This window comes from Psammomys obesus, unplaced genomic scaffold, assembly GCF_907164565.1.
Source record: "Psammomys obesus unplaced genomic scaffold, mPsaObe1.curated_primary_1811, whole genome shotgun sequence".
Classification (NCBI taxonomy): Eukaryota; Metazoa; Chordata; class Mammalia; order Rodentia; family Muridae; genus Psammomys; species Psammomys obesus.
The window spans coordinates 30810504-30833495 of NW_026593286.1; the positions used below are offsets into that span (position 1 = coordinate 30810504).

General features: G+C 44.0%; 1 protein-coding gene across 1 annotated transcript in view; it reads right to left on the reverse strand.

Annotated features, from left to right (window-relative positions):
* Positions 1-18548, reverse strand: part of Cdk15 (cyclin dependent kinase 15) — an 89572-nt gene extending 71024 nt beyond the window's left edge. The window contains exons 1-4 of the mRNA XM_055616864.1: positions 18423-18548; positions 17593-17730; positions 17158-17252; positions 10347-10426 (exon numbers count right to left, since the gene is read on the reverse strand). Coding sequence (XP_055472839.1) covers positions 10347-10426; positions 17158-17252; positions 17593-17730; positions 18423-18548 — 439 coding nt within the window. The remainder of the gene's footprint in view (positions 1-10346; positions 10427-17157; positions 17253-17592; positions 17731-18422) is intronic.
* Positions 18549-22992: the final 4444 nt, after the last annotated feature.

The following is a 22992-nucleotide window of genomic DNA, read 5'->3' on the forward strand; positions in this document are numbered from 1 at the left end:
AAAAGAAAAGAAAAGAAAAGAAAAGAAAAGAAAAGAAAAGAAAAGAAAAGAAAAGAAAAGAAAAGAAAAGAAAAGAAAAGAAACAACAATAAAACCAAGTCAGTTGGGGGTTAGCTGCCCTCACTGCTGAAGGGGTTCTGCCGGGCCTGTCAGGCTATTGTGCTCTTCTGAGCTGGGCCCGCAGGGTCCTTATGGACCAAATGTATTATTTCACTTTTAACAGTTAATTCATTTTGTAAATATGAGGACCAGTTTCACAGCACACGTTTCATCTCTCTAGGCCCACACCGACATCCACACGGGAGCAGAGCGACTTCCTCTGTCTTTTGGATGCCCCCACTCCACCTCGGGCAACCGTCAGCCAGCCGCTTAGCCAAGAGTAAGAGCTTAATTCATCAAACATCTTCACTGAGTGTCTTCAGGGAGAGCTGTCTGCCGAGCCAGGAATCCTGGCCCTGTCACTTTCTCAGTGAGCACTGGGGAATGTCCCGCCTCACGGGGAGAGAGAGAAAGAGAGAGAGAGAGAGAGAGAGAGAGAGAGAGAGAGAGACCATCTTTCCTGACTTCACTCCACAGGGTTCTCCTGAATGAACTCAGCCTGGTGAATGAACTCAGGCAAGTGTGACAGAGATGCAAATTACAGTTACTAGCCTGACCCCAGCTTCCCACTCTCCCGTTCGACTTGAACCCACTAAAACCCCACTCCCAGTCATAAAGCCTAATCTTCGGTATGTTTCTGCTAGAGTTTTCAATACCTCCCAGATTTATAGCAATGGCTTCTGACCATCAGTTGAGAACACTTGCATTTTATATGTATTTTTATTTACAAATAATTTCATAAGTTCCTGTTTCTCTACACACACATGTACATAGGACAAAGCATTTACACGTGTAGCAAAATGCTCACCTAGTATGTGCAAGGCCTTGGATTCAATCTTTAACACTACACAAAAATTACATTTTTTTTTCTCCTTTGAAGGACATGGCAAACAAATGGCAAAAAAACGTTAAAACAGTTTAATTAATTAATTTACTATTTACATATTTATTTCAAGACCAGGTCTCCCTGCAACCCTGGCTGTCCTGGAACTCAAATTTATAGGCCAGGCTGGCCTCAGACTGATAATGATTCTTCTGCCTCAGTTTCTCAAGTTTTTAGATTGTAAATACCTGGTGACACCGCCCCCCCCCCCCAGTTTTAATTTCACGTTTAATGCAATTTTGTTCTTACATAATTATATCACGAAGACTCCTCAGGCTTACTTTAAAGATGGTGGTGGCAATGGCTTACTATTCGCAGTGCTAAGACACTCAAGGCCCATGTGCTTGGATAAGGCTTACTGCTAGCAGCCACGGCTACCAGTCTTCGCTTCTGTATTTTTCTCAATAATCTCAGGTTTGCAGGAATGGGGAAAGTGCCCCTTTCGTCCTTTCTCTCTTGTTGGACTTATTTGTATCATCAATCTTATCCTGAGTTCACAATATCCTGTGCAGAAGAAGTAAGTTAGAGCCCTTCACGCTTTTACGTAGCTTTAACACTCTTGCGAACAGCAGTCCCTCTCCGCTGTTTTTTTTTTTTTTCATGCTCTCAACCGCCCCATCTGAAAATCTGTTGTCAGTACTGCAGAACATGCCATGGCCCTCACTTCTTTCCCTGTCGCCGACTGCCCCGCCTCGGCCAGGTCATGTGGTATCTCGCAGCAAAGGCACCCCAAGTAGTCTCCTTGTCTGTCTGTCCCACAGACTCTTCCCTCTGGAACAATCTGAAACTGTCCAAGCAGATCCCTTCTGATTCCCAACGCCTAGAGTGACCGCTCATCTCACTCAATAAAATCCAAAGGGCTTGCAATGGCCTGTCCAGCCTCCTCCCCTCCCCCACTCCAGGCCTTCCTTAGCTCTCCTCTCCTCCCACTCTCACGCCCTTGCTGTGGCCCACAATGGCCTCTTAGCTGTTCCTCCCCCCCCCACACTCCCCCAACCCCTGTCTTATGACTGTCATTGTCTCCACCGGCAATTCTCTTTCCCCGCTCTTTGCATGCTTTCCGCTCACTTTCATTAGGACCCTGCTCAACGGGTACATGTAAAGTATGGGCTTTCTTGTCCACTCATTGCAGATGAAATCACAGCCTTCCACCTCACTCACCCCAGTGAGCCTCAGCTGTGTCATTCTCCTCCATAGCACTCATCACACCTTTCACCACAGGGACACCTAATCACACATACACACGCACATACGTGTTGGTTGTCGGTCTCCCTTCTGAACACAGCTTCGTGGAGGACAGCCACGCTTAGCCTTTTCTGCTTGTTGGATCCTTGGTGCTTCTTAGAACAGTGTCAGGAATGTTCCCGGCTGCTGGGTTTGGGATCTTGTCTTCCAAAGTATCATTCATATGTGTAGGGTTGAAGGCAGTGTTTCTGTCGAAGATGTTTCGGTTCCTTGCTTTTTTTTTTAGGCACCTTCCTCACCTACATCAAAAACGTTCTATCTCCGGGTCATGTTGCTTTCCTAATGCCCCAGGATACTGAAAAAGCTGTATGGAAATAGAATTTTACTGAGCGACTAGCAGGGGATTTGCCTGAAAAGCTTCGGTTTAGTCCGAAGCTCATGGAATTACTGGTATGTGGCTGAGTCCACACACTGGAGGGTCTCCCATGCCCTAGCCTCCAGGTATGTGTGAGAAGAGAACTCTGGGGAGGAAAGCTTGCTTTCTCCTACTTCTGAGGACTCTCTAGTCATTGGAACAGGATGTGGGATCGTGTGTGAAGACTTAAGGATACAAAAGTCAACTGAGGAAGAGGGAAAGCAGCTAAAACGCGCATGCTGATTCTGGAAAAGTTGTTCACACACATTCACACCTTTTAAGCCACTCACGCTTGTAATCCCATCGCTTAGGAGGCGTATGCAAGTAGGAAGGTCACCCCCAGCTACACAGGTCAAGGCTAGTCTAGGCTACATGAGACCCTGTCTCAAAATAAAACAAACAAACGTCTCATGTGTCAACATCCTTACTTTGTTTTTCTTCAGAGAAAAGACATAGAGATAAATTGGGCTCCAGGGGAGTCACAATGGGCCTGCTCTTTTGGGTGAGTAGAAGACTGGGGAGTATCCCAGAGCCTTGAGTGTGTTTTCCACTGAACTATATCCTACAGCTAACACTCCTAAATTCTTTGAGTTATAACAGTCATTGCTGTAAGAATTTCACAGACATTAACTTGGTTTGATCATAAAAACACCAAAAATCAAATAGTAAAGATGAATAAAACAACGTATGCCTGAGGAAAATGGTCAGTGCTGATATTTTTGTTTTGTTTGTTTATTTTGTTTTTTTTTTTTTTTTTTTCCAGATAAGGTTTTTCTGTGTAGCACTGGCTGTCCTGGACTCACTTTGTAGACCAGGCTGGCCTTGAACTCATAGTCATCTGCCTGCCTCTGCCTCCCCAAGTGCTGGGATTATAGGCATGCACCACTAGGCCTGGCTAATGCTGGTCTTTATCTAATATAAAAGATAGTTAATATAGGGGAATGGGGAGGTGGCTCAGTGATTAAGAGCACTGTTTGCTCTTCCAGAGGTCCTGAGTTCAATTTCCAGCAACCACATGGTGGCTCACAACCATCTATAGTGAGATCTGGTGCCTTCTTCTGGCATGCAGGTATACATGTAGCTAGAGCACTCATATACATAAAGACAAATAAATATTTTTTAAAATTGATTTTAAAAAGATAGCTAACATATTTAGGTATAATATAATGTGATTTATTCTATCACATATTATTAAATAAAACATTTAATAATAATAGTATAATTATTAACATATAAGCAATGAAATATTAATTAATATATTTAAAATATATCACATTTAAATATGATATAAACTATTTAATAATTCAGGGGAAATATTTCCATCTCGCAATGGCATACAAATATTTTCTTTATTTCATTATGATCTGCAGTTGGACAAGTTGTAGGAAAATTGATGTCTTGCTAGCATAGTAGTTCATGATGTTTTGATGTCACTCTGCATTGTTCTATTTAGTTTAGGAAAAGATGTGGAAGATGATAGCCATAGGTAGAGCAAGTCTGTCTCTCAAAGTCCTGGGTGTATGTATCTATATCCTGGAAACCAAAGCTCTCTGCTACTTGAGGACACAGACTGACCCTGCCCCCTGACTTTGCATTTCCAGCACTAACACAGGCCTGGCATGTGGTGCTTAATAAATGTTTGTGAATCAATAATGACTAGGCCACTTCTGATGAGTCTGTGCAAGAGTCATTAATGGAGCCCACCCCCACTCCATGAGACACTGAACAATAAGGGATTTGCAATTCCTAATGTTACATTTTCTCTGGCATAAAAGCCATGAACCAAGAGAAGGGGTCACACTATGCACCCCAAGAAACTGTATAATTTAGAGAAATGTTTGTTAAGTATCAAGGCAAATGATTTCTTTGGAAGTCAACCCCTTATCACGTTGTATTCTCTGGGGCGATAGTGGCATACTTGTGGGGCAACCAATCACTTCATGCTTAGATTTGAAGCTGCTCCCCAGAAAGGAATTCATATCTGGTACTATAAACCCCACCAGAAGTCTGTGGCTCAGGTCCTAGGTCCCAGTGGGAAAGCTACTGTGGTTTGCTAAACGAATGTGGTATGCCCATTAAATCGCCTTTCAATATTTCTACTTATGGTCACAGATCAATGATGCTGTCAGCTTTGATCAGAGGAGTGTCTCTTTTTTTCTGTGGTGGACAACAGTCACTGAAGAGTGTCATAACTAGTCAAATGTGAAGAATAAGTACCTGTTGAGTGATCATCCTTAAATAAGGCATCTTTATTATGCCCTCCAGGGCTCAGAGACCATGGGAGATTAGGAGAATGGAAAGAATGTAAAAGCTGGAAGAAGAGTGTTTAGGGACACTGTCCTCAGGGCATGACATTGTCATTGAATCTCTCAGCCACAAGAGAGTGGGTCCGTCAATGCTCTGTTATGGAGGAGAGGAGCCTATAAGCCCCATACCTCCCTGGAGAGGTGTAGGTGATTAATAGTTCCTATGGGACAAAGGCATTTCTTCCCTGCCCTAGCTACTGGTAATGGGTTCATATTCCTGTACATGGCCTTGATTAAACACACTAGTTCACTCCCCACAAAATGACATGAAAGTGTGCGGGGAGGGGGGAATCTAATAAGGACTAATATGATTGAAATATATATGTGTGTATGAAAACGTCATGATGAAACCCATTATTATGTATAGTTAATATATGCCAATATGACTCTTTTAAGGCCAGAGAGATGGCGTCACTGAGTGTTTGCCACACACGGCTGGCTGAGTTCAGTCCCTGGAACCCGGGTGTAAAGGTTGGAGAAGAGAAGTGACTGCACAAAGTTGCCTTCTGACCTGCACACAGGCATCATGGCACAGCTTTGAGTGGATCCCTGTGCATGTGCACACGCACACACGTGAACCCACAGACACAGACACAGACACACACACACACACACACACACACACACACACACGTACACTAATCATTTTTAATTAAAGAAAAATTCCTCCCACGTGCCATTACCCTGGGGTTAGCTCTCATAAGGCCGTAACTGTGTGGTGAATGCGTTATAACCTTGACGTGATCGGATTGTTCTGGGGCAGAATTCCTGTCGGCCAGGCCCGCCCTCATCCATCTGTGCTAATAGCTGACTTGAGATTTTTATCAGAGTCTTTGCTGATCTGATTGGACAACCCCAGCAAGGTTCCTGAACCCCTTTTTGGTGAATTTTCTCACAAATGGATTAGGAGTGATGACTTCACAAAAGGTTTTCATGATCTCAAAAGGTTTTCGGCAGCGACAGTTTCTAATTTAGATGCTGCCATTACCGGTTCTGCAGAGAGAGCGGCATGAACTGCTGAACACACTCTCAAGGTTATTTTTCTGGACAGTGTTACTTCTGAGTTTGCCTTCATTTTTACACAGAGAGCGTCACAGGGTAGGTTTCCATTTCCCCCGTTTACTCTTGCCAAAGGAGATGCTTATATCAAGCAAACATTTGCAGTTTTAGGTGATGAAGTAGGGAGAAATTTAAACATAACAGACTTTAGTTCTAATGCCCAGAAATGCCGGGTGTATCTGTGACCCCAGACAAATTACCCAGCCTCTCAGAGGCTCGGACACCTTCATTTCTACAACAGCAACAACGCTTTGGGCTTCAGCTTTTAGTATAAGGGGTTAACCAGGACTCTGGCGGAGGGAGACATGTCATAGGCCTGGTGCTCGGACAAGGGTAGATATACGGCTTCTTCCTTAAGGAAACATTGTAGACAGGCTGAAGGTCCTAGGTTCAACCCAAAAGCTGGCTGTTTTTATAAAGGCATTTAAAATAAGACCCATTCTTAGGATGTCAAATATAGAATTCAATAAAACTAAGGCACATTCATATAAAATCCATAAAAATCAACCTACTCAAAGTATTTTCTCTCAGTTGTAAGAGTAAACATTTTAAATGTGATTCTGAGGCAATAAGGAAACTCTAAGTCGCTACAAAAAGTTTCTATTTTTTTTTTTTCCATTTTGTTTCATTTGAGGCAGGGATTCACCAGGTCGCCTGGTTTGCCTAGACCTGACTCTGCAGGCTCTGCTGGCCTTGACCTGTGACCCTCCTGCCTCTGCCTCCTGAGTTCTGGGATTATGAAAACCTATCACCACATCCACCTTTTTCTATCTTTTAATTAGCAAAAAGATGAGGATAGTATGGCCTGGGCCCATGATCCCACCTACCTCAGGAGACCAAGGCAGGAAGGTAACAAGATCAAGGCCAGCCTGGGCTACAAGGTGAGTTCAGGGCCAGCCGGGGCAACTCAGTGAGACCCTGTCTCAAAATTAAAAAATAAGAGGGCTGGGCCAATAGCTGAGTGGTGGAGAACTTGCCCAGCATGTGTGAGCCCTTGGCTTTGGGCCTCAATATCCCGAGGACAAACAAATGAGGTAAGTAGGGGCTGGTTTGTGTACTGTTCCCTACCCAGGAGTCCGCAGAGCGCCTGGCACATACTGTCCCGTGGAGGCATGTAAAGTTACGCGTGTTAGTCTGAGTCAAATTTGGTTTGAAAGTTTGGCCATGTGATAAAATGTATTAAGAGAACTGAAGGATGCATAAAAGCTTATTAAGCTTTTCCCTTAGTATCGTTCAGATTTTTGTCTGATATTATATAGCAGTGATATGTAATATTACGGTATTATATGTGAAGATCGCATGGAAACAAACGTGCATCCTACCCATTTAGAGACTGTCTACGCAGCAAAATCCTACTCACGAAGTCCTGGTTTGCCATACCTGGCAATCAGACTGCTCAGGAAACGCATTCTTGCTTCAAGGGCTTGGAAAAGAAGGTTCCCTCACTCTTGAGTTTCTTTGCGAATGGCTTTCGGTTGTCTTTGCAGCTAATGACCCTGGGTTTTAACTAATGAGCTCCAGCTGTTCTTATCTGGCTTCCCAGCCCTGGCCATTTAACCTCCATCTCTCTGGTCTCACATCCATCGAGGTCTTAACCGGAGGGGGTGAAGGGGGGGGGGGAAATGAGCCAGTGCCAAAGTTCTTGCTTTCAAGGCTGCGGGCTTTCACACCGGAGGGGAAAGAGGCAGCCATTGTTGGAAACTGCGTGTCGAGCCACCTCCGACCCGTCAGAATCCTTTTGTGGCCTTTCGTATCGTACAAGCAAAGCTTTCAGTCAGGGCAGTCCATAAAATAAACCGAGGCAGCCCACGGTGGAATGCCAGCTATAATTGTGAACACCTGTGTGGGAGGCCAACACGCAGCGCAGAACTGGTTGTGCGAAGAGAACAACACACACCCGGGGGCTTGGAGCCAGGCGGAGGACATCTGTTAGCAAAACGCGCTGCGGAAAGGTTTCCCTGTGACGGCCAGGTGTGGACCTGGAGAACTCAGCCGTGGGCGAACAGGACAAAGCCCGGAGAACCAGGAGGGCCCTCCTAGCCTCTCCACACATCTGCCTCCAGCCAGGATCACCCTGCCCGGTGTTGAACGCTTAAAACCACGTGTCCCCTCGGATTGCACCTGACCCGGCCACGGTGAGTCCCCGCTTACGCTGATTGCCTTTTGGCCTTTCTATTTAAATTAAAAACGCTTCCCAGGGCGGTCCAGGGACGTTTGAAGATGGCATCAAATTGAGTTGTAAACCCGTTTTCTGGATTGCTTTTTCAGTGCCCGATGGCCTAAATTCAGCCTAAAATCCGCCTCCCTTCGCCACACTGATCTGCGCTTGTCCGAGTTCGCGACCGCCTCTAGACGCTTCGTCCTTGGGTTGTCTGCTGTTAAGACTGAACACAACAGAACGAAGAACGGGGCCCCCTCGGCTGGTTTCTCAAACATTCAGCACTCTGCGTGCAGTATGTATTCCGGGGAGAAGACAAATAGCTAAGAGGAAGAAAGTAAGGCTGAGCAAGCAGGGGCCAGCTCTCCGGAATGTTTCTTCGGACGGAGGCGCAACCCCACCATTCCTGTGGCTCCACAGTGGGTGGATTGATCGGCGCGCTTGCCTGGAGTGTTGGTTTGAGTGTGACATACTCCTTATAGGCTTGAGTGTTCGGTTCCCGGCGGGTGGTGGTGCTCGGGAGCAGTGCAGTTTTGCTGGAGGAGCTGTACCGCTGCAGGCTCGGCTTTGAGAACGCCCAGCATCGCCCGCTTCCGCTTTGCTCTTTTCTGTTTCACCCACGTGGTCGAAGGTGCCATCGCTTAGCTTCCTGTTCTGCTGCCATGGCGGCCTTTTGCTGTTGTGCCACTCCCAACCCCCTGCTACGATGGGCTCTTATCTCTTTGGACCCTTGAGCCAGATAACCTCTTTCTTCCCTTTGGTCATAGTATTTTGTCACCACAACAGAACGCTAACTAATATCCTAGCATGCTTGAGGCCCTGGATTCTATGCCCAGTCCATGAAGTGTAATTTTAGCCCTTGGGAGGGATAGGCAGGGAGATCAAGAGTTCAGGGTCATCCTCATTTACAAGCGAGTTTGGGGCCAGTCTGGGCTCTATGGAGACACTGTCTCAAACAAACAAACAAACAAACAAACAGAAACCTTATATGAAATGTTAATAAGTTGTATTCTTTAATTTCACTGTTATTTTAAATTTATAGTTATTAGTATTAAACACTGTGGTATAAATGTTCCCATTGATTAGTAAAATATGACCAAAAGGTAATAAAATAATAACCAAGAATGAAATAAAAGCAACGAACGTTCATTGAACCCTGAAAACAGACTAAGTGTTATGTATTCTCATTTGCTCTTCATAACAGCTCCATGAACTATTTCCCACTATCAGCCACTTGTTTTTGTTTTTTGGCTTTTTGAGACAGGGTTTCTCTGTTTAGTCCTGGCTGTCTTAGAGCCTAGCCTGTAGACCAGGCTGGCCTCAAGTTCACAAAGAACAGCCTGCCTCTGTTTGGACATAAGTCACGCACTAACCACCTTATCAGCTACTTTCACAGTAAGCCCTGTCTTAGACACGCTATCTAATCCAATATCACCTCACTCACACCTAGCAGCTAGAAGATGAGAAGGTGGATCTGTTCACCTTCTTACTAGGCTGCCCAGGGTGCAAAGAAAACACAAGAAGCTAGGCTTGGTGAGACACACCTGCATTCCCAGCTCTGAGGAGGCTGGGGCAGTACTGCAAGCTTGCAGCCAGAGTGGGCTACAAAGTAAGTAAGCAAATCATGGAGACCCTGTCTCATTTAAAATAAATAAATAAATGAGACCACTCCAGAGGGAGAGGGAGAAAACACTGAGAGAACATGCTTTCTATCCAGGAGGCTAAAAGCAGAAGGATTGCAAGTTTCCCTGCCTGAGAAACTTAGCCAGACCCTGTCTCCAAAAAAATGTGTGCGTATGTGCACGTGTGTGTGTGTGTGTGTTGGACCGTTGGTTCAATCCCTGAGTACTGTAGGAAAAACAAAACTAAGAAAAAAAAAAAAAAAAAGCTATGATCAGGCAGATCTCCACCAAGAATTAGTATGTAGTTACACTTTTTTTCTTTTTTAAATGAATTGCTACGGGTTGTGTAGACATGGTTTCAGCACGACTCCAAACATACGGAAAACATTTAGTAAACACTCATAGAGGTTATACTATAGACAGCAGTTTTGAGCATTATCTTCAAGAACAAACAATAAAAGTAACCGTGTAAATAATCTTGGGACATTGGCAAAAAGAACTTTGAAATTATACTATCACTTTTAGAAAACCCAGAAGGAAAATGGAATCCTTCGCGATGTTTTTGCCACACTGAGTTCTCGAAACAATCTCTGGGGTCCATTTTCTCTCCCATTCTTACCTTCCCGGATGGCTGTGAAAGGGACCCCCTCCTCTGCGTTCATGCTGATGACTTTCAGAGCTACTAGTTGCCCGGTTATCCTGGAGAGAGGTGGGGGCAGACACATACACACACTTACTGGGATGGTTCAAAGCAACAGCTTCATCATGTATAAAACATGTTGCATATATATGTGAAAACACTCCTCTCTGTGCTGAGGTGGCGTGTCTCGTCGCAGAACATCGTGAGGAAGCAGAGACGCACCAAGCGACCACCTCCTTCACAATGTTCGCTGCACCAAAGCCAGCCTTGTATGTCACCTGACTGGTGGCTTCAGAACAGCCCTCTTGCTTGGGCATTTGCACTTGTCTTCTATGTTCTCTCAGTAGAGCACCAGGGGACATTTTAATGTGAAAGTCAACCCAACATGTCACTTACTTTTCAACACCCAGCATGCCTCCACGTTTCGTGTCAGATAAGAGCCAAATTCTCTTTTATCTTTTCTTTCTTTCCTTCTGTTCTTTTTTGTTTGTTTGTTTTTGTTTTGTTTTTACAGGGGGAGGGGAGATGTGAGTTTTCGTTTTGTTGAGACGGTCTTGTAATATATACCAGGCTGGCCTCCAGCTTTTAATTCTGGGTGAGCTTGTCAACAGCCAGTGTCTTACAGTAGCTCTCAAAAGCGTTAGCTGGTTTGCCTAGGTCTCACCATTTCCTTTTCTATCCCTTTTCTCTCCCTCCCTCCCTCCTCCTCTGTATGTATTCATATAAGAAAATTTTGGGCAAGTTCTTTACAGCCATATTGCTTCTAACACTGTGAGATCCATATAGCACAGTCAGTAATCTGTTCTCTCTCTGTTTTCCATTCTCTTTTATGGTTCGTGATGTTTTAATAGACAGGCCAGCTTTGAACTCATAACAACCCTCTTGACTCAGCTTTTCGAGTGCTGGGGTTACAGGCATAAGACACCATGCTTCTTACAAAATGTGATATTTAATAATGTTACAGTGTTTTATCATACAAATACATCACAATGTGTTTTGCCAATTCCAAATTCTTATAAATTGCAGTTTGAGGTTATTTTAAGAATACTGTGCTGGACATGGAGGCTCCTATTGTAACCCTAGCCCTTGAGTGGCCGAAGTAGGAGGAAGGTTGTCACAAGGTCAGCCTGGGCATGTGGTGAGTTCCAGGCCAGCTTGGGCTAGCATGAGACTGCCTCAAAAAGCCAACTCAAATGAAAAACCATGACAATCATTTCTGCAGCTAAGTATTTTCCCATAGTTCCCACTATTTCCTTAAGGTAGAAGCGGAATTGCTAAATCATAGAGTAGGCAGTGCTTTCATGAATGTGAACTCGTGTCCCAAGCTGCTTCCCAAAGAGCATGGTGGTGCTGAGCTGCATTTTCAGCTCTATTGTTTTTAACTTTGTTTTTTGAAGGACGATTTTAAAATTCTAGAAAACTTAAGAAGATGGGATAGGAAGTTCCTATTTCCTTGCTTTCTGTTTCTTCTTCTGTTGACTCTTAATTAGTGAGGTACAGTTATTACAATTAATGAACCAAGCGGGCATGGTGACTCACGCCTATAACACTTGAGAGATGGAGGCAGGAGGATCAAGAAGTTCAATGTCATCCTCAGCTACATCTGAAGTTCAGCCGACCTGAACTACATGAATCTGTCTCAAAAAAGCCAAAACATAACAACCAAAATCCTAAACTAAAATAGTGTACAGTAATGATAATAATTAATGAACCGATATTGATGCACCGCTATTAAAATGAGGATTTCCTTAGCTTTTACTTCATGGCCTTCTTATTGTCCGAGATTCTATTCAGGACTTCACTGACTTGTTGTGTCTCACTAGGCTCCTCTTGGCTGTGCAGTTGCCAGATTTGCCTTGGGTTTGTTTACCCTGATGGTTTTCAGGAGTGTGAGTAAAGAAATTCGAAGGTGCAGGGCACGGGGACACACATCTGTGATATCAGCACTTGGGGAGGCAGAGGCAGATGGATCTCTGTGAGTTTGAGGCCAGCCTCGTCTACGAAGTGAGTCCAGGACAGCCAAGGCTACACAGAGAAACCCTGCCTCAAACAAACAAACAAACAAACAAAAAACTCAAAACCAACCAAACAAACAAAAATTCTGTAATTCTGAGTTTGGGGGAAGGTCAAGAGCCATCTTGACTGTAGTGTATCATGGGAACACTTTTCTATTGTCCTGGCTTGAGACTTTTCTCGTTGACTGTAACCACCTGTCTGCGGTGGGCTTAGATGACTGCCTGTTGCAGAGTGACTGTCCGTTCCCCCTGCTTTAGCATCACTAAGTGCAGCCTTCCCTTTGGGCATGGGTCCACTAAGATCCACTTCTGAGACAGCAGATCCATGGAAGGTATCTGGAGTTCTTTTGCATGGAAGATGTATTTCTGCTTTCTTATTTATTAATTTATTGAGCCATTCATTTGCAGCAGCAGAAACTCACGGATATTTGATTCCTTGGGTTATAACACGATACCACTTCGTTTTGTGCCTTGGTTTTGGCAGGTTTGTCCCTTGGAAACTCTTCCCTTGAGCCCACGTGGCTTTGCCAAATTCCTCGTGAGTGCCAGCTTAGTTTTGCTGTTTTTGTTTGTTTGTTTGTTTGCTTATATACATTCTTTATTTTAAAGAATTAACTAATCTTTCCAGGATTCAAAATTAGACTTTCTATGCTCAGTTTGTTTATTATTATCATTTTCCTTCTAATTAATTATTTTTAATATAGTTTTTTTTATTTTTATTAATTACAGTTTATTCACTTTGTATCCCTCCCTCCTCCCCTCTCAATCCTACTCACCCTCCCCCTTCTCCACCTATGCCCCTCTTCCAGTCCACTGATAGGGAGGACTTCCTCTCCTTTTTTCTGATCCCAATCTATCAGGTCTCATCAGGACTGGCTGCATTGCCTTCCTCTGTGGACTGGTAAGTCTGCTCCCCGTTGCTTTTACCTTCACAGTTTGGTCTATGTGTGTATCATTAATTTCAATTTCTTTGCTTTGGGAAGTGCATTTTCCTCAGTCTTTTCTACTTGTTTTGTCCTTCCCTCATGATTTTACAAGAACATTTTTTTTTTACCTTGGCTTTTATCACTTTCTTTTTGTCTTTCAAATTTTGAACTTAATTCTTTTGTATGATGTTTAGTATTTCCCAAAATATTTTATTGAGAGTGTGACTCTGTAAAAATTCTATTCCACCTACCTATTAAAAACAAACAAACAAACAAACAAACAACCTTTTTGGTCAAATATGTTTAGAAATGCTTCACACTTTCAGAATCACCACTGCCCTTATGTAGATAATCATGGCACACATAGGCAGTTTTGATATGCTGAAGGCATCTATTGTAAAAGATGGGGGCTAGAGAGATGGTCCTGAGTTCAATTCCCAGCAACCACATGGCAGCTTACAACCATCTATAATGAGATCTGATGCCCTCTTTTGCACTGAATACTGTATAAATAATAAATAAACATTGAAAAAAAAAAAAAAAAAAACCACAGAAGTGGGCCAGGTGTGGTGTCCTACTAAAAAAAAAAAAAAAAAAAAAAAAGGTGGAATTTTATTTTGTCTAGGATTGCCAGTCTTGATTCAGCTATAGCTGTTTCTGTGAAACACCTGTTAAAATGTCTTGGAATTGGTGCTCCACATAGGTGGACAGACGGGCACCATGGCCTCTCTATTCCCATATGGAATCTGACAAGAATGTTCTATTCATAAACGGACCTCCCCAGCCTACAGGCTGCACAGAATTCATCTTCCTGTCCAGTTATTCTACACTGTGTTGTTCATTTAAATCTTAAATCTACTGTATTCTTATTGTACATCCAATTTTCAAAAATGGCTTACTGTCTCAGTTCCGTTTAGGGGAACATTTTCTATTCCCTGATAATTTGTTTACATATTAAATTTTACTAATTACTTGTATTTGTATATATTCAGGGCTTTAAAAAAATCCTGTTTCTGCCACGTGCATGTTGTAATCTCAGTGCTGAGGCAGAGGTAGGAAGATCACAAACCCAAGGCCAGCCTGATCTACATACTGAATTCCAGGCTAGCCAGGGCTACATTAGGAAGAGTTGATCCTTTTTTTTTTTTTTTTTAATATCTGTGCTACACAAGTTTAATTGTACTTAGATTATACAACCAGCTCTCTGAATCTGTGGGTCATATGTGTGTGTGTGTTCAACCAATCACAGATTAGAAATACTTGAGAAGAATATTGGTTGTGTATTGAATGTGTATTGACTTTTTTCTTGTCATTCTCTATAATATAGAGACTGCGCCATTTTCTGTAAGTGATTTGAGTATCCTTGTATTCGGGTTCCCAGGGGTCAGGGTGGGGTCCTATCACCACTTCCTTAAGTATTTCAAGGGGCCCCTTTATTTAGTACACACCAAAACCTGAAGTCAGAGGTCCACTGACATCCTCATGTTAACAGGTTCCAACCGTTCTACATTTGCAAACACCTTGGAATCCACTACAGCACACACATCCCCACTTGCTCCTCCCTGCCCTCCCCTGCTTGGAGTTGTCCTCTGTGTCCCTGTATCCAGTTCATCTTCACCTCCCTCAGATTTCCTCTCCAAATATTTCCTTCTCTGCGGGACCTCTTCTCGCCTCTCTGTTTAAAACTGTGATTGCCTCTCTGCCATCTTCAGATCTTCCCATTGCCTTCCTTCCCATGGAACTCATCCTCCTTTCATCCGCTGTTTTATCAGTTTATGTTCTGTGCTCCTCCCACGCTCCACACGTGCAGAAGTGTCTGTCTCTAGTTCTCAAAAATACTCTTTTTTTTTTTTTTTACAAAAAGATGTGTTTTATTTTTATGTGCACTGGTGTTCTGCCTGCATGTATATACAAACACATCCTCTGGAACAGGAGCTATAGATAGCTGTGGGTGCTGGGAATTGAACCTGGGTCCTTCGGAAGAGCAGACAGTGCTCTTAACAGCTGAGCCATCTCTCCAGCCCTCCAAAACATTCTTAACAGATAAGACATGGCATGGAGCATAACAAATATTAACAGCACAGAAAAATTAGTTTATGACAGCAAAGTGATTTAGGTCTTTTATATACCACGGCAGCTCTTTATGAATCCTGCTCGTTTTAATTCCGATAATTATATTTTCCTGCTATTGTGAGAATATATTTTTCACTGTATTTTCCAAATACTTATTGAATACGTAAGCAACTTGTATTGATTTTATAACTGATCACACAATTACTATGTGTTATTAAGCCTAATAATCTCTTAGGTGATTAGACATCTTTTAGAAAGGCCACGCTACAACCCCACGCCCCAGAAAAAATGATCTCTAGTCTTAGTCTTTTTGCATTATCTAGAACATCTAAGATAGTTTTTTGTTTTTAGAGAAGGTCTCACTCTGCCCCCGCTGTAGCCTCCTGAGTGATAGGACTATGGGTCTATGCCACCAGACCTGGCTCTCTATGGGACTTTAAAATGTGCTTCTACACCATAAATGTTCTGTATTCATAGCCTCCAGTTTCAACCACTAAAATAAAATCTTTTGTCCTCAGACTTTTCTGTGTACATTTCAATCTGCATAAGTAATAAGTGGTTTTTTTGTTTTTGTTTTTGTTTTGTTTTGTTTTCTGAACAGGACCATCCAGTACACTTTGTTCTGTGGCCAGCATCCTCACCCCACCCCCTTCTTCAGTACTGGGCCTCTGTTTATATTAGTTCACAGTGTGGTGAATCTACTGGATATTTGGGGCCAGTTTTTTTTTTTTAATGCTATTATAAACCTCTTTTCCCTTCTATGTACTATACATATATAGAATCCTTTCGTGGTATATTACACATAGTGGAAATACAGTTCTTTTGTTTATATAATGCATATTTTATTCTTTTGTGGCCAGATCTCTCACTGGACCTGGAGATAGCCTACGGGCTGGCAAGCCTCACTGTCCCCACTCCTCTGTCTCCTCACAGTTCTGGGATTACAGGCATCCATAGCTTCACCTAGATTTTTACATCGATGTGGGGATTTGAACTCAGGTTTGGAAGCATGTCTAATGTACTTTTTCATCCTATTTTGAATTTCTTGAGAGAAACATTTTATATTTTTAGTTTCTGGGATAACCTATGGTCATAAGTCAAATCCTGGTTCTGTACAATAATTTAAAATTGTATTTCCCTAACATCTCACTTTAGCAAAGGCAGCATGAGTATGCAAACGTTACGATAAATGAAAAGACTTCGTTTTATAATATTTGCACTTTTAAAATACGACTACCACTAAGTCATTATTTTTTTTTTTTTATTGGAGTACTATAACCTAAAGGAAAAGGTTTTCCAACTTTTCTACTTTTACTAGAAGGTAACAGAAAGACCAGAATTCTGTCTTTGAACCAGGTACTTGGATTTTGGACAAATGTTCTTTTTTCCACTTGGTATATTTCACAAACACAGAAAATGCAGGACATAGTTTTTGGATATTCTACACTTTGAGATTTAGAAAGGGATAAGAAAACCTTTCTAGAGACATCTTACTAACAGGGTTTCTTGTTGGGTAGTAATTGTTCTTTGGGTCAACAGTGGGGAGGGTCTACCTTTTCAGTTGTTGATTTTAGCTAGAGAAGAGCAGGGGTTTTTGTTTGTTTGTTTGTTGTTTGTTTTTTGTTTTTTTAAGGCTGTTAAAATCACCTCATCTAACTCCCTGTTGGCCCAGATGTCCTGCCACAGCCCCAAAGGCTGTAAGTCTGTGTGATATGTGGGTTGGCTTTATAATGCAATAGGAGAACCCTCATCCGAAATCTTTAAGAAGTCACTCACCTGCTAATGCCCTTGTAAACGGTGGCGTAAGAACCTTCACCCAGCTTCTCCAAGTTCAAGTAAGAAGAGGCTGCCCCAAAAGGAAGGCTCTTTTTCTGCTGACAGGGTGGAGCGAGAGGGGGGAAGACAGAAAGAACATTTCAAAAATATGTTGACTTATCTTTTCCCCAGGGGCATTAGGCAGCAGAGAGAGAGAGAGAGAGAGTGTGTGTGTGTATGTGTGTATGCTTGTCTGTGTGTGTGAGTGTGTGCATGTTTCTATATGTATTTGTATGTGTGTATGTGTGTATGTGTGTGTGTGTGTGTGTGTGTGTGTGTGTGTGCGCGCGTGCATGCACCTGGGAGCCCACACAGGCATCCCTGGAAAGTGAGGGCCAGCTTCCCTAAGCAAGCACCCATGAAATTCTTGTTGATGCCAGCCAGCCGCTCACTCACCCATGGCAACCCCTGCCTCAGATTCTCTTCCTGAAAAGAGTCACTGTTACTCCGTGGCCGCTTCTGGGCACCGATAACTTGGAGTCCCCTGGGGTGAAGCGAAGACGTGGAACGTGATGCTTCTTTTAGGTCTGTTAGCTGGAGGGGGGGAAAAAAAAGCACAGGAGCAAAATGCATACGAAATCAACATCTGGTAGCTGGTAAACCTTTTCTTTGTTTTCTTTGCCTGTGTTTTGTTTTGTTTTGTTTTCTAGGCGTCCTCCACCAGGCAAAGGCATCTTTCCTGAAAGCCAAATCCCTTTGAGGCTGCTGTGGTACCAATCGCTGAAATACTCAATTTCTCCTTCACTTGCAGTTTAACCCAGTCTCCTGAATGGGTGTTTTCCAATTTCTCTGGTTTAACTCAGTCTCCCCCCAAGCCTGCCGGCCTTCCTGCGTCCTTAAGGTAATGCCTTAGAATAATCTAGTAAAACGCTGCTAATAATCAGGAGCTAAATACTGAAACTGAGGACCCACAGAGGACCTACCAGTACGACAGCCCTCTACAGTTCAGCCCTGCAATTTAGTGGCTCAGCGAAGTCCAGAGAAGAGCCCTTCTCTATTTCAAGTCAGAAGAGACCAAAGCCAAGGATTATTCCCCTCCTCTGGTTTACAAGCACATCCCCTAACTTGATAACTTCGGCCATAAATCCTCTGTGACTTTAATAGAATTTCCTTTTTATGAGTTTGGACCTACCGCAGAGGAATCAGACCCTGCTATAAAAGGGAGTGTCTGTCCGAATTGCTGGGTTTACTAATAAAGAAAGATGCTCCTCCCGGGACACAAATACCTCGAATGCAGGAGCCTGGGCGCTCCCAAGCTGGCTCCTCTGACAGCTGTGCGCCTCCCCTCCCTCCGAGCGGCGGTAGCAACTGCATCCTGGCTGTAGCCTCTTTGCACACAGCTCCTGACCCATAATAGTCCGGGTTCAAGGAGAAAAGCCGCCCTTGAACCTCTCCCCAGTCCGCCTCTTCTGTCCTCAGTCACTCCCGTCTTGCCAGAGGTCAGCAGAGCGGAGCTTTTGCATGACTCACACGAGGGCTCTCCCCGGAGCAGCCTCATGACTTCAGCAGTTTTCTCTTATCAGTTGAAGGAACTGTGCATCAGACCCGCAGCGGCTGGCGTCCGCATGTGCACGCGGGTCAGGGGTCGTAGCGGGGTGAATGCAACTGGGTGCGCTCCAAGAACCGCCCCGCCCCAGCCACAGGTCAGCGCGGTGGCCGCACTCCTTTTTTTGGGGAATTTGCATGGACGCTGGCGTTTAGTGGGCCCTCCGGGTGTTAACGTGGCCACGCTGGGGGTGGGAGGGGGATATTTCATTCCTTGCTTTCATCTGAAAGCCTCTCGGCTTTCAAGCCTTGAACTCGAGGTAATCCTCCTGCCTCAGCCTCTCCAGTTCTGGGGTTGCAGATGTGAGCCACCTGACTCGGGTTGGCTTTCCACCATTAAAACAAGTTTGAAACCTAGCCAAGGTTTGGAGTCGAAGAAACCACAGAATGGCGGGATGGAAGGAAAGCTGAGGACGCCCACTCCATCTCTGCCTCCAAGCAGAGTCGGCCAGGGCGTTCATTCAGTCATTCAGACAAACGCCACGTCATCTGCAGAGAGGGAGAGGAGTTTGGGCTCAGTGGGTAGCGCCGTCCTTTGGAGGCTGAAACAGGGGGATGGTGAGTTCAAGACTAGCTTGGACTATGATAAGATTCTTTTGTCAAATTTCAAATAAAGAAGAGACAGAAGAAGGAGCGTCTGTGGGCATACGCCTCCTCACAGCCAGGCGTGGTGGTGCTCGCCTTTAGTCCCAGCGCAGAGGCAGAGGCAGGCGATCTCTGAGTTCGAGGCCAGCCTGGTCTACAGAGGGAGTTCCAGGACAGCCAGGGCTACACAGAGAAACCCTGTCTCAAAAAAAAAATAAATAAAAATAAAAAAAAATAAATAAATAAAAATCAGACAACAAAATAAACTCCTCAGTCCCCCATTTTTTCCTTCCTTTCATATCAATATAATTAATGTTTAATGTGTGTGACTATCCCATCAGCACTCGGCAGTTCCAGGCATCTGGATCAGGCTGCGTTGTCGTCTGTGACTGTAGTCGTTTGCAGTCCTGGAGCAGAGTTCTTTCTGCAAGAGACCGATGTTTCTTGCGGTTCTTATCCATCAATCATAGACGTAGGCGACGGGCAAGACAATTTCCATGAGGAAAAGGGCTGCGCTGTTATCACAACAGGATTGTGGATAGTCCACACCCCAACTTTCAGGCATTAAATCTTAACTTTGATGTTATTCAATTGCGGTGGTTTGAATAGGAATGGCCTCCCCAGACTCTGTGTTTGGAAGCTTGGCCCACGGGGCGTGGCACATTAGGAAGAGTGGCCTTGTTGGAGGAGGAGGAGGTGTGCCACCGTGGGGGTGGGCTGTGAGGTCTCAGAGGCTCAAGGTGGCCCTAGTGGGGCTGTCTCCTTCTGCTGCCTGTGGACCAAGATGTGGAACTCCCAGCTCTTCCTCCGGCACCTGCATGCTGCCATGCCTACATGCTGCCATGCTTCTTGCTGTGACAATAGTGGACTAAACCTCTGAAACTGAAAGCCAGCTCCAATTAAATTTTTCTTGATAGGAGTTGCCATGGTCCTGGTGTCTCTTCACAGCAATAAAACCCCAAGACATTAATATTTTGTATTTCAAGTTTTATTTCAAAATTACTGCAAGAAGGCAAGAGTTTCCAAGTCAGCGCTTGGAATGCAAACAAGAAGATTTCCATGAATCAGAGGCCAACCCGGGCCGCAGAGTTAGTCAAACGAGAAAGAAATTGCTCCATAAGAGCTATGGCAAGTCTATTCAAAGATTTACTAAAACCCGAAACATCTAAAAAGAGAGAGATAGAAAGCCAGGGAGACCAATGGTACACACGGAACATAGACTAGGCATAAAAATGGAACCAGTTAGGCCTCCAACCGGCGTGCAACACATTTTGTCATGTCGGGTCTGGGGAGATGGTTCACTGGGTAAGTGTCCCTGCACTAAGCCGGCTGACCGGATCTCAGCCTTGGGACCCTCGGGTGGAAGGCGGGAAGTGATGCTGGCAGGTTGTTCCCTGAGATCTACGTGCCCATCGTGGCATACGCTTCACCAACTAACTGAAATATTTTTTATTTTTTTTTTAAAAAACCCTGCTAATTCTTTTCCCAAAAAAGGTTACGGATTTTGTCACAGACAAATTACATCCTAGCTGGATGTGGTAACACAGGCCCACAGTCTCCGCACTTAGGACCCTGGAAAGAAGGATCCTGAGTCTGAGGCCAGCCCGGACTGTAAGATCTCATTGAAAAGCAAAACAAACCGTGAGCCAGGGCTACACAGAGAAATCCTGTGTCAAAAAAAACAAAAACAAAACCAAACCTATGAGTGAGGCCTGGCTTAAGGTGGTTTCATAAATTTTACACGGGGGGGAGGGGGGGGGGGGGGTAGCCAGTATTTCACTCTGTAGCCCAGGCTAGCCCGGAACTCACTATGGAGCTCACAGTAGCCGCCAACTTGTGGCGAGCCTCCTGCTTCTGTCTCCCAATTGCCAAATGACAGGTGGTATAATGCCGGGTAAGTGTTAAAAAGTCAAAACGGCCAGCATTTGTGTTAGCTGAAGAAATTATGTCGTTAACTCACAAACACGCTTGAACAGAATATCTGATTACTTTAGCTAAGTAATTTCTCTCTGTATATGTGCGCGTTTATGTGTGTGGGTGTAGACAGCTCATGTCTTAAGACTGACTGACATTGCTGTTTACATGCTAGAGAGGACTACTGAAGGGAAAATGTAAAACATCCTTCAGAATTTTCAAAAATGAATTTATGGTTTGCTGAAGGTCCCGGAAAAACATCGGACGACTTGTTAAGATTCTTTTTTAGCTTTGTGTCCAAAACTATCTTTTTTTTTTTTTTTTTTTTTTTTTGTTACCAAAGATTTCTGACTAAGGACAGAGATTGGGATGATTTTCCTGAAAATTGTGCATCATTGCAGTTCATGCTTCAGACCAACAAGGCTGCTGCCTTTTGACGTCCTAGAGGCGGGCCTGCCCACCTCAGGCATGCGCACTGTTGATGCTGCCCGGGAGGCGCAGAACCGCCTGTAGGAAGCTGATTGACAGCGAGCAGCCCCTGAGCCTGCCCAGCCGGCTAAATGGGCCGACAGACAGGGACTGCAGCTAGAGGGCCAGGGCACTCATCCAGACCGTTCAGCAGGACCCCTCAGGCCAGCTCAGCATGCCTCATCCTGACTGCATCACCCCTGTCCCCCGACGAGCGCCCCGATCCCTGGGCTTGCATTTACCGCTCCTCTTTCTCTTCAGCCTCTTTCCAGGAAAATCAGGTTAAAATAAATGATTTGTTCATTCATTCTTTTATCTATCTGTCCGTCTGTCTATCTATCTTTCTATCTATCTATCTATCTATCTATCTGGTGTTTTGAGAAAGTCTCATATAGTCTAGGCTGGACTTGAACTCTCTTTGTAGCAAAGGATGCAAGTAAATTCCCGATCTTCCTGCCTCCACCTCTGAGTGCTGGGATTACAGGTGTGTGCGCTGCACCCAGTCTGCCTTTTAAAAAAATAGCTAGTTAGTTAGTTAGTTAGTTAGTTAGTTAGTTAGTTAGTTAGTTAGTTAGTTAGTTAGTTAAATGTAGAAGAGTGCAAATACATCTGTGCACCAGAAGAGGGCATCAGATCCCTGTATAGATGGTTGTGAGCCACCGTGTGGTCGCTGGGAATTGAACTCAGGACCTCAGGAAGAGCAGCTGGTGCTCCTAACCTCTGAGCCATCTCTCCAGCCCCCAGTCTGCCTTTTTTTGTTAACTTAGTAATAAAATTATAGGTTATTGGTAATTTCAGTTTAGTTTCTTTATCAGATTTTGGTGATTCTTTTCTCAAATGTTGTAAATTCAAACTACTGTGTTTATTTGAGACTTTGCACATTTCTCCTGCTTCCATTCTGTTTTTTTTTTTTTTTGAAGTTTAATAATTTGGGAGGATGTGATCTAATAATTTTTCTTTAATATGTGGGTAATCACCTATGTTTCACAGTACTAACATAAAAAATATGGTCAGAAATGTTGAAAATAATCCCTAGCACCCACATAATGGAATACTAACACTCAGGCATAAATAGAATGAGATCTTGATGACAGAGAGATCATCAAGGTACATTGCTAAATGAAGAAAGGAAACAAAGAACAATGCCTATATTACTCTTGTCCTAAATGAGACAAAAGACCTGAAATGGCGGCTCATGCCTATGACCCCAGCTTGGGCACCTGAGGCAGGAGGATTGTCGAACTATTGATTACAGCCTGGATAAATAGCAAGACCTTGGGTGAG